Below are 13,140 nucleotides of genomic sequence, written 5' to 3' on the forward strand. Positions count from 1 at the left end.
TAATGCATTGCGTAGCTTCAAATAAATCTGATGAATTTGAATATGCGACGGGAGGTACGCCTGTTAATTGAATTAGAGATTAAAATTTATATCCCACCGTTTATTGTTTAGCAAATTTTTTCATATTGTCCTATTTACAGGCGCTTTATAGATGACTTTTCTTTTGGCAAAAATGCCAATCGTTTGGTCTCATTAGACGAGTTTCTTAGTATGCAATTAACGTTGTTGAGAGATTTGCATTAAATTATGCAATAGTTTTGTCTCTTTTTGTTTCTAGTATGTATTAAATTACAGATTTTACTGTCATAACCGGGTGATCTTCTGATTACGAATATCAAAGCTACTTTCCATTAGATTGTACGCCTTATTTTACTCGTAATTTAAATGAATGAATTCGAAAATAAGTATTGTAAATCGAGTTGATCTATGAGTAAAGTATGACTTATTTAAAGGTACTAAAGTTTTTTTTTTATTGTTCCACATATGTTACTTTCTCTTAAAAAAAGAATGTTGCTCATTCGGAGTAATTTGGAAACATTTTGATTATCGGAGTAGGAACAAAAAAATTGTCGATCGATTGAAACGCCCGATAAAATAGACAGTACTCAATTTCCCCATACAATAGTTATATACCTCTGTCGGTAAATCATAGAGGTTACAGAATGCAAAATGTCCCTAGACACGTAGAATATCGGCCAATACGATTGCTGCTTGGGATTTAAATTTGGATACAACTGGCAGAGAACCGGTACAAAATCCAAATCAAATTGTTTACCACATAGTACAACGGTAAAACATTTATTAAGAAAAATGTATACTCATTTGTAGTAAGTGTGATCTTATGCAGTTGAATTATGGTGAAAGTGGTGTTCTGTAATATTTAATTTTTGTTTGAAGTACTTTAGATTCCTGAGGTGTAAGATACTGGGAATATTTGACAGGTGTACGACGATGCTCTTTGATCAACAAAGACGTACCAAAACGTATTATCTTATTGCGAATGAAGTATACATGCTGTTGTGAATATTTGAATAGTTGCCAGTGCTTTTAGTTGGATTAGGAAATCGGCATATGTGTTATTTAATATATCGGTGAACTTCCATAACAGGAGAAAACGTCGGATATGTAAGTCAGGAGGAGACGCTTTCACTAGTTATTCAAAATAAACTTATAATGGAGGAGCAACCCGTGAGCGATAGGAGTAGCCTGAATAGTAGTGGAGGATCTTACAATTTTATAAATGCTCGTCCAAAGACACAGCCTGTTCGAGTAAGTGTTTTGGAACATCTCTGGGAGGGCGATGACGAGGACAGTGAGCATAAATCACTGGGATCAGACAATGAGTCGGATAATGATGATATCCAGCCATTACCACGAGATGATTCTGTTTGTGACACTGCTGATGGACCATCGCAGGGCGATGAGATACCGGCAGGATGTTCTAAAAGTACATTGACCTGTACTACATCTATTATACCATCATCTTCGCATATACCTTCTACTGAGACTCATATCAAGTTACGTACTTCTTCTTCTAAGAATGAATTAGTACCTGCTTCTAGCGCTTTAAAGCAAGAAAGTACAAATAAAGAAATGTGTAGCTTTTCACAAGATTGGAGGCATAAGGGACGCTTGTCAGATAATTTTTTGAAGGAGAAATCATTGGAGGACTACAGAAATTCCTTGCTTCATAACGATAGAATGTCTCAAGTAAATATATCATATTCTAGACATTCTGGTAGCTGGGAGGATCATAATAAAATAGATGCACAAAAAGTGACATCGCTCAATTTAATTAATAATCCAGTGCCAACAGTGAAACATGATATATCAAAAAAAGAGATGAATTTAAATGAATATCCAAAGTCTACAAGGGAAGATCAAGCATCTCTACCCTTATCATTAAGGACTTCTATAAGAGATCATGCATTGCATGCTGTATATCATTCAGAGGATCATCATGAATTTCCAAGACCATTTAGTGCTACTACAGAAACCATTCCTGTGAGTCAGGGTGGTAGTGCTACTTCTGTAAACATCTTATCCAATAAAATTGCTGTTCACAATACTCCAGCCTATCTCTGCAATGAAGCACACTTAAAAAAAAGAGACTCTTTTAACAATATTCAATCTGAAGCAATAGCATCATCATCTAGTACAGCATTCCCTGATTTAGTGCAATCTCACTCAGTCATAGACACTCCAATGAAACATCCTCCTGTAACTGAGTCCAGATCTGGTTTTTGTCATCGCAACATCTTTCAAACTCCACAAACTAAGACACAAAGTGATTTTCCAAAAAATACTGTGCAAACACCAGCCACTATTCTTTCACATTGGTCGCAATATAACATGCTTCAAACTTCAACTGAAAGTAGATCTCTGAAATCAAAGGAATCTGTTCAGACACTGGGGCAGCACAGTCTCTTACCACATAATAAAAGAGTCGATACATCAAAGTAAGTAGTTTTACTGTTACAATTCATTTCTTTCATTTATATTACTATGTTATATTTACAGATACTTTAGCATGGAAGAAAAATCCGTTAGGAGGCCATTAGCAGAGACTATGTACTCCAGTCAGCATTGTAGCAATGTAGAAAACTTACCTACGTATGCTGCAGATACCATTCCTCCAATGCCATTACAGGATCCTAAATTCTCAAAGATCAAAGAATCTCCTTACATGTACCAAGCCAATTCCAAACTAAAAGAGTCCACAGCTGGGGATTCTCAACGTGTATCAAAGATAGACACTACAGATACAAACTTTGTGCAATCTGTCATCAGCGGAAGTCAGGATCTTAAGGAAAACTTACAATCCAATCTTATAGAATCCGTGCGAAATAATAAGAAATCTATGCCTGTATCCGTCACAGAAACTAAATCTGTAGCAGCTGTTACCTCTGCTACCAATGTAAATATCGAGGAATTGTCTAACAATCCTGGCACTGTAGTTGCAGCAGTTCCAGATACTAAGGAAATTCCTAGGAAGTATTCAGCACCTGAGAATAAACAGTCAGAACCAGGAAAAATAGTAGAAAAAATGTCAAGTATACAATGTTCGATAATGTCAAATCCTCCACAAAGAATGAAGACTTTTGGTAAAACAATGAAAGTAAAGGAGAAAGAATACCTAATCCTGGGTAAACTGGGCCAGGGTATGTGTGGGGAGGTCCTACGAGTTCAGGACTTATCCTCTGGCGAATTACGAGCTATAAAATGTGTTAATCTAAATAAAATCGATAAGGAGACTGCAGAAGGTTGTTTGGAGGAGATTTCTATGTTGCACAAATTGCAGGCACCTTGTGTTATCAGAATGTTCGACTAGTAGGTGATTTTTTCTTTTAAATACCAAGTACGGCGATGGTTTCTTCCTATATCGTATCATTTAATTTTTTCTTCAGCGAAGTTCAATATCATATGGTTTACGTGGTGATGGAAATGGGCGACACTGATCTTAGTAGACTGTTGAAGTCAATGTCTGAGGAAAAAAGGTTGCCGCTTACAATGATCCTTTATTACTGGACCGAAATGCTAACCGCTGTGAAGCATATACACGATAACAGTTAATTATAACTTTAATAAATAACTTATTGTATATACTATGTTTTAATACAAAGTTTTTATGTAAGAATTGTTTGGCAGGTGTAATACACTCGGATTTAAAGCCAGCTAACTTTCTGTTAGTAAGGGGACGTCTTAAGCTGATTGATTTCGGTATCGCTTCTAGTATGAATGCCGAGATGACTTCTGTGGTGAAGAATTCTACCATAGGTACATTGAACTATATAAGTCCTGAAGCTCTTATGGACATTGGAGGAAATGGAGATTCTCCGAATAAAAATGTGAAATATAAGGTAAAATATGAAAAAAATTAATACAATAAACAATCTATGTGTTGTATGATATAGATATTTTAATTAAATATCTTTAATTGACAGATAAATTATAAATCAGATGTCTGGTCCTTGGGCTGTATTCTCTACAGTTTAGTATACGGACAGACACCGTTCCAACACATTCGTTCTCAATGGGCGAAAGTGACTGCAATTACAAATCCAAAGTTGAAAATTGTGTTTCCACCACCAACAGCATCTAATAATTTGGAGGCTACACCACCAGTCTTGATCGACGTGATGCGTCGGTGTCTTCAGCATGATCCTAAAGCCAGGCCAACTGTTGCTCAACTCCTCCAGATCTCCTACGTGGTGACAAAGTCGAATATCTCGCCAGCAATAGAAATCCCTTCGAATATCCTTGTAAAAATTAAACATGCCTTGTTGGAGGATGAGTGGCGGCTATTCACGGAGGTCAGTTTACAATGTATTATGTAGCTATATTTTCGATTAATCAGAATCAATAAATTGTCTTCTGTCTACAGATATTAGAAAAGAGGCGACAACCGTGACGTATATCATGCTACATGTGCATAGGAACTTTTTACATAAGAAACTTATCTCCACCAATTAAAAATGGTATGAGAGGGTAATTGTATGTACAAAAAATTATTCTTACGGTTAAGTGTAAAGTGCAAGAGGAGTAATTGAAGGTATGGTGAGTGTCCTTCATCGGATAAAGATCGAAACAAAGGAAGAAGGAAATAATGCAAAATATTCGTGTCTAATAGATTACGGTGATGAACAAATTAAATCCAGACTATGGGGTAGTCTTGACTTGTAACATTAACAATACGTATATTTAATGTTTCAGTTGATTAGTCTCGCGTTAATTTACTTACCACTTTTGAGAAAGAAAAAAAAACATTTACGACTGGCAATAGAAACCATGGAGTGATTGTCAAATGAAATAAGAAAGAGAAGTTTTATTATTAAATTAAAATAAAATTTTATTATCTCACATCTTTCTCTTCCGCTTAATAGTCTCTCACTATAAAAGAACTCAATGTTACTTCTTTTTCTCACATTTAGTTTGATTGGTCACTGTACGAGACAATAACTTTTAAGCTTACATCCATGACTTTAATACCAAACTAACGAATCCCAGTACTCGATAGTTATATTAGTCACGCTCGTATAGTCATTTGAAAAACGTAACGTTAAATAATATAAAAGTATCGTCACGAATACATTCGTAAATGTGAATATTCTTTTTCTCAGAGTACAAATATTTAACTTGCCAATTCCTGTGGCAAGTGTGCATACATCCTAACTTCGTTCTCGCTCATTTTTTCATCCATTACTTTCATTCTTATTTGAACTTCTCTTCCATGTTTTTTTTACACTCATCTTTTTACATTTCACAACCTGTCCTCAAGATCCTATTCATAACGCGTACCATGTTGCACTGATTCGCGATTTTTATACATCTGGTGTGCATCTTCTTCAAGAGTCGACCATCTTCCTAGCAGGTTATAGATCAGTGAGAGCTAGTGAGCTGCCAGTATTGCAATAATCGTTCGCCCTTTGGCAAGGCCATAGAAGTGGGCCTTTCAAAGGTCAACATGATTTCCTTGACTCTGTTTTTTAATTCACGCTCGAAAATATGTCCGCCGGTGCGCTCCAGGGCAGCGGCCATGTCGTATTCAACGGAGGGTAGTGGTTCACGTATGAAACGTGCTGCAGTAGCAACACTGGGTAACACATGCCATTGAAGAGCTCTGATCTCCCAGAGACTGCTCATCAGAGCGTTGCTTTGTAAGGGATCACGTTCTTCCATTAGAAATGGATCGGCAGCACTGCTCGTATCTTCTGCGTGGACCTCGCCGCCTTGAGGATGGTCTATCAGTCGTTTCAATCCTGGATGTCTTAGGAGAAGGTTGCCAATAAATAAAAGAATTATGAGGATGTCCTCTGCTGGTGCTACTAGGGTTAGACGGGCCAGCCGTTTTGCGAATGCTGCCACCAGAGCTTCTGGTATATGTCTGTTAAAGAATATTTAAGTAGTTAGGTTATGGTTTAATTTGTGAATTTGCAAATACGATATGCATACGGTTTCTGAACTTACGTAGAGCTTAGAAACAGGTCGGATAGGTAAAACAAACGAGCCTTGTATTTCGTGTGGAATATCTCTGGCTCGAACATGGAATACAATTTGGTGAAGATATTTGGATATTCCAGGTTGTGCTGGGTTACTAGTAGGAATACTCCTTGTAGCGCTAGGAGACCAATTGGTCCGTCGGCATCTAATGAATCCATAAGGAAGTCTGTTAGAAGCACTGGTTTCTCTAAGTGTGGCATTACTCTTTCTAATAGGACGACCAGGAGCTGTTTATGTAGCTGAGGTGTTAACTCCCAATGCATTACGCATGCCCAAGTTTTATTTAAGGCTCGTCTTGCCGACGTTTGGTCCCATGTAAATCCACCAGTAGCTAAGAGATTGAAATAATGATAATTTTGATGATGAATAATAGAGTAGAGCGATGGGTTAGAAATTCATTTACCTTGCTGGGGACCACAAAGTAACTCTGAATTCTTTGTTGCTTCACCTAATAAATAAATATAATTATAATCGTAATTTAATATTGATGGTATTAAAGGAAGGTTACTGTACCTTGAGCATCTTTCGGCAGTGGCAGTTTGTCTATGAGCTCTAGTAGATTCTTGATGTAAATTTCATGTGGCTGCCTCTTAGGTGTAAGGGATGGAAGACACTTCCATGTAAAGTAAAGTGCATCTAAATAATTAGCAAGTTCTTGAAATCTAGCAATTAGATGGACATTATCCTTTTCTGGTGAAAGCAAACTCATCAGGATATGTTTCAGTCTATGTAGAGGGAAGTAATATTCTAGATCTCCAGTTGGTTCCAATGGTGCCTTGCCTTCCTCTGCCATCAGTTTTATGGCAGTGGACAAGGCCTGCAATTGTACTCCTGAACGACAGCTTTCTATTGATGCTAGTATTTTTGCCCATACTTCCTCGAAACAATTTCTTAACCAGCTGATGTATCGAGATTCTGCACTTGGCTCTGTACCATTCAGCGTAATTAAAATGAAACAGAATAAACAAAAACCACATTATAACATTCTCTTTTCTTCCTCGTGTGCACTGTATTCATAAATCGACAACTCCTATTTGTACCCAAAGAATAAGTCTCTGTGTCTCATAATATAGTATCACAAAGCCAACATCTACTGGGTCCTACAGTAGTCTTTTTATTAAGAACATGTTAATAAACAAATAAATTTCGTTTCACGAAATCATGCTTACCACCTATAGTTAGAGTTATCGTACGTTCCTGGTACATGTCACCCCGTTTGAGGACCTCCAGGAAAATCGTCTCTAGGGTAAGTATGCATGATATGCCGGAGTCCTGCTGCTATTGAGAGGGGAAAAAAGAAGTGGACGCCGACATAACCTTGGGCTAAAACTTAATGCAGCACATATCGGTAGCTTCATGAATTTTTACTTACATCCCACTGTGCGATGATATCCACCAGGTTGTTGGCATGTTTCCTCGAAGTCAAGAACTCCTGGGCTTTTTGTCTAAGGTATTTTGTTGGAATTTTCTGGATCGAGGAAACTGCTGCACCCGACATGGCTGCTCACGGGAATGGCACAAACGAAAGGACACCCGCGAAGCTACGTCACCTTACCCGGTACGTTAGCCGAGAAAATTTGTGCTTTTCCCGTTTAAATCCTAACGGAAAATCAATAGGTCCTCTTCTACGTGGTCGTTGACTCCCAGTGCATTATTCTTTGCTATCTGTTTACCGTTAAACTTTACAATTACAACTGCAGTTTTGAACCTCGTTTCACGTCCGGCTTCTAAGCTTCATTGAACTAGGGTGTCAACAGAAGATTTGTATGGATTTTCATTTACGGTGCTTTTATAAAGTAGTAGAACAGTGCTGCCGTGGATATCTTATTTTTAAATCTATTGACTAATTGAATGGATAATTAATTCTAATTAAGTATGCAATAAATTAACAAGGGTGTGTTACCTACATAGAATATACACCAATGGAGTCTATTTTTTTACTTATTCGTTAGACTTTTTTTTTACTAAAATGGACTCTGAGATGTTTAAATCAATTACTTAAAAATAATATCTTCCAAACACTTAAATTTATATTGCTAATACTTGAAAGATATTTAATACACACTTTAATTGTAGGAAAGTAAGTTGACTTTTATCATGTAAGATTTGAATATTAAATTTCTGCACTGTATATTTTTAAATAATTTATTTCTTGATTTTAGTATAATAAGCATGGCTCATGATGACATTGGCAAATTAACGAGAGAAGATTTTGATGCTGGTCCATCAAGCTATGATGAGATTGAACCAGGATTGTTCCTGGGTAATCTGACAGCTGCTACAGACTTTGAATGGCTGAAAGAGGCTAAGATAACTCATATACTAACTGTTGACTCATGTCCTTTGCCACGAAAAGTTCAAGTTTTACCAGATATTGTTCTAAAATATATACAAGTAACAGATTTGCCAAGAGAGGATCTATTGACTTACCTGGAAGATTCTTACCAGTTTATACAACATGCTCTAGAATCTGGTGGTAAAATTCTGGTACACTGTTACTTTGGAGTATCCCGATCAGCCACCTTAGTGATTGCATACATTATGAAAAAGTATAGCATAGGATATACAGAAGCTTTTGAATTAGTCAAAAAGAAGAGACGCTTCGTCTGTCCAAATCCTGGCTTCGTAGAACAGCTCCGACTCTATGAAGACATGGGACACAGTATAGATAATAGAAATGTACACTTCAAGATGTATCGACTACAAATAGCAGCAGACAAAGTGCGGAAGGCGAAGATTCTACCACAAAGTTGCATGGACCTTGTGAAGCCAGATCCTGCCCTGACAACAGTGCATCCTGAGCCTACTGTATATAGATGTAAGAAGTGTCGCCGTATAGTTGCTTCAGCTAGTAATGTCTTACCACATATGCCACGAGAGAAACAAGTTTGGAGGCATATAAGTTCCAAACGTTACAATAAATCTCCAAGACAAGATAAGCAGGCAAACAAGCCTGCAGAAAACCTACAGAAGGAGGAATTACCACCAACAGAAGTCTGCACTAAGACTTACTTCCTGGAACCTCTTTCCTGGATGCCCAATATAATGCACAATGTCGAAGGGAAATTGAACTGTCCAAAATGCAGTACAAAACTTGGTTCCTTCAGCTGGGTAGCTGGTTGTCAGTGTCCCTGTGGAAGCAAAATTGCTCCTGCATTCTACCTGGTACCTTCGAAAGTTGATTGGAGCAATGCCGTGCAAAATGTCCAGGTGACAGTTTAAAAACCAGAAAAAAACATTCAAACGGAAATTATTCAGGAAGTAATTCATGATGGTTGTGACTTTTAATCTTCGTAAAATGTATTTACTTAAGATGCTTAATTTGATAACAAAATGGGAATCACTTATGACCAATTTTAATTGACTATAAATTATTATGTGCCAATGTAATAATTTTAATTATTAACTTTGAATTCTATCTCTTTATTAATGCTACATGAATGTAATACATATATAATACAATTCTTTGTAGCCTGTTATGTCTACGTCGTATACTTTTGCTCAAATTAAAGTAGTATAGGACGTAAGTGTCAATCTCTTCAAATTAAAGAAGCTCATTATCGCAGTTCTAAAAATTATACAATAGTAATAACATAACATAACATAACACGTTACCCTGTTTTCGGTCCTTAATAATTATCATAAGTGCCGCCTGCCGCCATTCTTGATTCGCATTCGAGATAATAATATTCCAGTCTTGGATACTCGTGTACGAATCATCCCGATAATTGGACTTTAACGGCGTCACAATGGCGTCAGTCTCCTTATTACTTCGCACCATTATTCTTAAACAGCTGTTTCATCGACAACTTTAATCCTTCAAAGCCATCCATTTAAGTAAATTACTTTTAAAGTCATCAAAATATTTCTTTGGTATCAATTTAAATATATTTTGACATTTTCTTGCTGTCAAAGATGTCTCAAGTTGTCAACCAGGACTGTCAGGATGGTCACATACTAGCATGCATTGCAGAATATGGTGCACCGTAAGGATGTGTCCTGAGCCGCAATGCATTGAGACCATTCATAGAAGTTCCATCAAGACCAGGGTGGGTATCCGCCTGATGATAAGAAGGTATCCCCATGTTCCCCAGGTTCCCATTAACGAAACCATGGCAGCTGGAGGTTGTCTGAACGGCTGCATAATGTTGAGGCGACCTCCAGTACTCACTGTACGGATACTGAGGTACCTGAGAAGGTGGTTGCAGACTCTCAGGATTACTCTCATGAGGATGACTGACTCTGATCGGTCTCAGGGGTAAAGTAGCCTCCATCTCCCTAGTATTGGATATTCCACGGCTTATAGCCGAGCTCCTTTCGTTCCTGCGAAATTTGGCACGCCTATTTTGGAACCATACCTAGAAACCGGCAATAAAAAAAGGAGCAACTTTAAGCAAATTCCAGAAAAAGGTTTGCAATCTCCCTTATTATCGTAACCCATATTCGCTTGTGATTAATTTCTTTATAATTTTATTCTCGGGATTAATAAGAAAAGAAAAGCTTCTACCCTGCCTCTTAGAAGATCGCTGAAAGGCATTTAGGTAGACGGACGGATATGCGGACCGGAGACGGGACAGCGTGACGGCTCCTGGCAGGCGTACAGGCCACAGAAAGACAGACGTACCAGCGGGTACAGACCGACGGACGAACAGACAGACAGACAGCCAGAAGGGTATACGGCACACGTGCTGGATACGCTATGCTATGCCAACCACATATGCTGGAAGACGCGCTACCGCTAGCAGGCTAATCATAGCTCCTTGCCTGACAACCTGTCTCCTCCGATTTTCTGCCTAGCTGTCCGCGACCTCCGAATCTCCTGTTGGTATGAGATACCACACAGCCAGGATGGGAGTGGGAGCGCGAGTGTATTGTCTCTGGTATACGCACTATACGATACTTTAGTACTACGTAGCATCTTGCTGCAGTCTTTTTATTTTGTCATTTTGATCTTCTTTGTTTTTATAACTGTTATTTATTTTTGTATCTCTACATGCAACGGCAGATCCTTAATATGAGACTGGATGGTCGTGTCACCCTTTGATGAACCATCATTTCAAAAGATCTATTTGGAGGAGTTCTAGGTCACTTGTCATACTCATTTTACCTCGTCGCAATTCTTACTAAGAACCCTAGAAAGATCAACTGACATTGCCAAAAAGGAACTTTGCCAGATTTATTGGGGAGAATTTGAGAATTCGTGTAATTTCTAAGTAGGTATATTAATTTGGGATTTGGAATCATTGGGTGAACTTGCGTATATTTACTGACCTGTACTCTTGCTTCTGATAAAGACACCCTGGTAGCCAGTTCTTCTCTGACAAAAGCATCCGGGTAGTGGGTACGTTCGAAAACCCTCTCCAGAGCAGCTAATTGTTGTGCGGAAAAGGTTGTCCTGCTCCTTCTGGGTCTTCTACTTCCGTTACCCGATGAACTCTCGTTGCAATCTTCTCGAGTGTACAAAAGAGAAAGAATTCTATGGTATACGATACATTTTTCTGGTTTAACTCTTTTGATTTTTTGTAAACAATTCTAGGAGATGCCGCTCCAGACAAGCGATCGTTGGGGAAAAAATAGATTAAATAGAAACCCATACGTTGTGGGTGCATTCTGAATAACGTCTCTGTGCTTGGGCATTCATCAAAGCGGTATAATGCGAGCAGCATGACCAGGAACGCGTCAACTTGATGAAATCAAACACCAGTCGCATCCAGGAAGGCGCAAATAATCGTTATGGCGAATTTTCATGGCCGATTACGCGACGACTTTTCCGCCCGTGTATAAGTCCTTTTTTTCTCACTATAATTCCTGACTTACCTAAGGAATGCGCTGGTGTGGAGAGCAATCTGGATACAGTAAAATCCTGAGGAATATGAGAGTTCGCAACTTGCGACACTATTACACTATTATTCGCCCTGTGTTCTGTGATGGAATCCGAATTCAGCATCTTCAAATAAATTGTATGCAGCAAAAGCAATTTTATACGTGCGATATTTAAAAAATTTACATAACGAATAACTGAATTATTTATTCTTTTTAAAAACCAGGAACCGTCCGTTCTTCTTCGTCTTCACATTCACACAAAAAATCCTGTACGATATCAATGTTCGACAACCAACAAATGAGATTGAGGAAGATTTTTTTGAAATTCAAGTAAAGTCCGACGGTCACCGAAGCAACGCTATTATCCCAGCAAGTATATAAAGCAAAGAAGCAATTTGTCTGTATATAAACAGTGTAAGTCGGTATCCTGCCCGAACAAGGGTTGCCCAAATTGAATTAGCCAACCAAGATATTTCACGACTAATTGAAGTATTTAAATCATAATTCAATTAGTATCGTACCAGATGAGTGAGCCCGCTCGCGCGCTTATAAGTCGTAGGGGATTATAGTGCCGTGAGTCTTGCGTGCGCGGAGAGGCAAGATGCCAACTGACTTTACGGAGTTAAGATGTTCTTTAAGTCTTCCCGCTGGATACGAGAAATAGAGCATTTTAAGAGTAGGTGGAGATTTCTGAGTGAGGCTCCACCCTCATTAGACGCTCATTGGCCTCGGAATGCCGTGGATGCTTTACTCTTTTAAACGGACACTTTAACCCCTGTCTAATGCTTCTTCGAAGTGCGGTAAACTCTTGTCTACCTTGTCTGATTACTACCCTTGCAATATCCACCCTGATGAAGCGCACCAACCACCCTTAAGTCCAGCTGTTACTTTGATGGCTTGAATTGTTTGGCAATCCGGCATAATATATAGAATAACAAATGATACCGAAAGTGATACCCATTTTATTGATGGAAACGTGTTTTTCATTAAACTGTTTACCATTTCCTGACTTCAAGATTTATTTAGCCTTACTGTAAAGTATAGTTATTGAGATTTTAGGACTGATACCAAAGTGCCTTCGGATATTGAAGCTTTTATATGAAAAAGCACGCGGTGCTAAATTCGGAGTAAGTGCCTGAAAAGTGCTGAAGACGTTCTATGAGTTTCCTAGCGCCGGCGCCCTGATGGTTTCAGTTTTCCAGAACTCAGTGACTCCGTCAAGTCTTTATAAACTGTCGGTACAGGGTCGTGCATGTTATACTGTTAGCGGCTCGTATCGGCTTGCACAAGGGTGTCGAATTTCGGCTCTGTTACAGC

At 38.4% G+C, this 13,140-nt stretch overlaps 4 protein-coding genes across 6 annotated transcripts; 2 read left to right on the plus strand and 2 right to left on the minus strand.

The window, feature by feature from the left end:
* Positions 1 to 445: 445 nt before the first annotated feature.
* On the plus strand, positions 446 to 4,786 carry LOC107268458 (probable myosin light chain kinase DDB_G0279831). The gene is made up of 7 exons (XM_015741248.2): positions 446 to 827; positions 898 to 2,459; positions 2,521 to 3,330; positions 3,408 to 3,568; positions 3,649 to 3,860; positions 3,945 to 4,313; positions 4,385 to 4,786. Exons 2-7 carry the CDS (start codon positions 1,174 to 1,176, stop codon positions 4,409 to 4,411), a joined length of 2,865 nt encoding a protein of 954 aa, XP_015596734.1. The 5' UTR covers positions 446 to 827; positions 898 to 1,173; the 3' UTR covers positions 4,412 to 4,786.
* A 37-nt stretch (positions 4,787 to 4,823) lies between these two features.
* LOC107268461 (nucleolar complex protein 4 homolog B) lies at positions 4,824 to 7,746 on the minus strand. 2 transcript variants are annotated; one of them, XM_015741254.1, is made up of 6 exons: positions 7,373 to 7,746; positions 7,170 to 7,275; positions 6,514 to 6,927; positions 6,404 to 6,448; positions 5,968 to 6,331; positions 4,824 to 5,884 (listed from the first exon to the last, which is right to left on the minus strand). In XM_015741254.1, exons 1-6 carry the CDS (start codon positions 7,496 to 7,498, stop codon positions 5,380 to 5,382), a joined length of 1,560 nt encoding a protein of 519 aa, XP_015596740.1. In that variant the 5' UTR covers positions 7,499 to 7,746; the 3' UTR covers positions 4,824 to 5,379. The 2 variants fall into 2 exon arrangements, with proteins under 2 accessions (XP_015596740.1, XP_015596739.1); XM_015741253.2 differs by having other exon boundaries at positions 7,170 to 7,278; positions 7,373 to 7,731.
* Positions 7,747 to 7,942: 196 nt separating this feature from the next.
* LOC107268462 (dual specificity protein phosphatase MPK-4) lies at positions 7,943 to 9,354 on the plus strand. Its single transcript, XM_015741255.2, has 2 exons — positions 7,943 to 8,080; positions 8,163 to 9,354. Exon 2 carries the CDS (start codon positions 8,173 to 8,175, stop codon positions 9,220 to 9,222), a length of 1,050 nt encoding a protein of 349 aa, XP_015596741.1. The 5' UTR covers positions 7,943 to 8,080; positions 8,163 to 8,172; the 3' UTR covers positions 9,223 to 9,354.
* A 321-nt stretch (positions 9,355 to 9,675) lies between these two features.
* Positions 9,676 to 12,553, minus strand: LOC107268464 (paired mesoderm homeobox protein 2). 2 transcript variants are annotated; one of them, XM_015741258.2, is made up of 3 exons: positions 11,818 to 12,553; positions 11,272 to 11,450; positions 9,676 to 10,358 (listed from the first exon to the last, which is right to left on the minus strand). In XM_015741258.2, the coding sequence occupies exons 1-3, from the start codon at positions 11,945 to 11,947 to the stop codon at positions 9,951 to 9,953; spliced, it is 717 nt and encodes a 238-aa protein (XP_015596744.1). In that variant the 5' UTR covers positions 11,948 to 12,553; the 3' UTR covers positions 9,676 to 9,950. The 2 variants fall into 2 exon arrangements, with proteins under 2 accessions (XP_015596744.1, XP_015596745.1); XM_015741259.2 differs by having other exon boundaries at positions 11,272 to 11,447; positions 11,818 to 12,530.
* Positions 12,554 to 13,140: the final 587 nt, after the last annotated feature.

The sequence above is a fragment of the Cephus cinctus genome, unplaced genomic scaffold, assembly GCF_000341935.2.
Source record: "Cephus cinctus unplaced genomic scaffold, Ccin1 Ccin1_scaffold0564, whole genome shotgun sequence".
NCBI lineage: Eukaryota > Metazoa > Arthropoda > Insecta > Hymenoptera > Cephidae > Cephus > Cephus cinctus.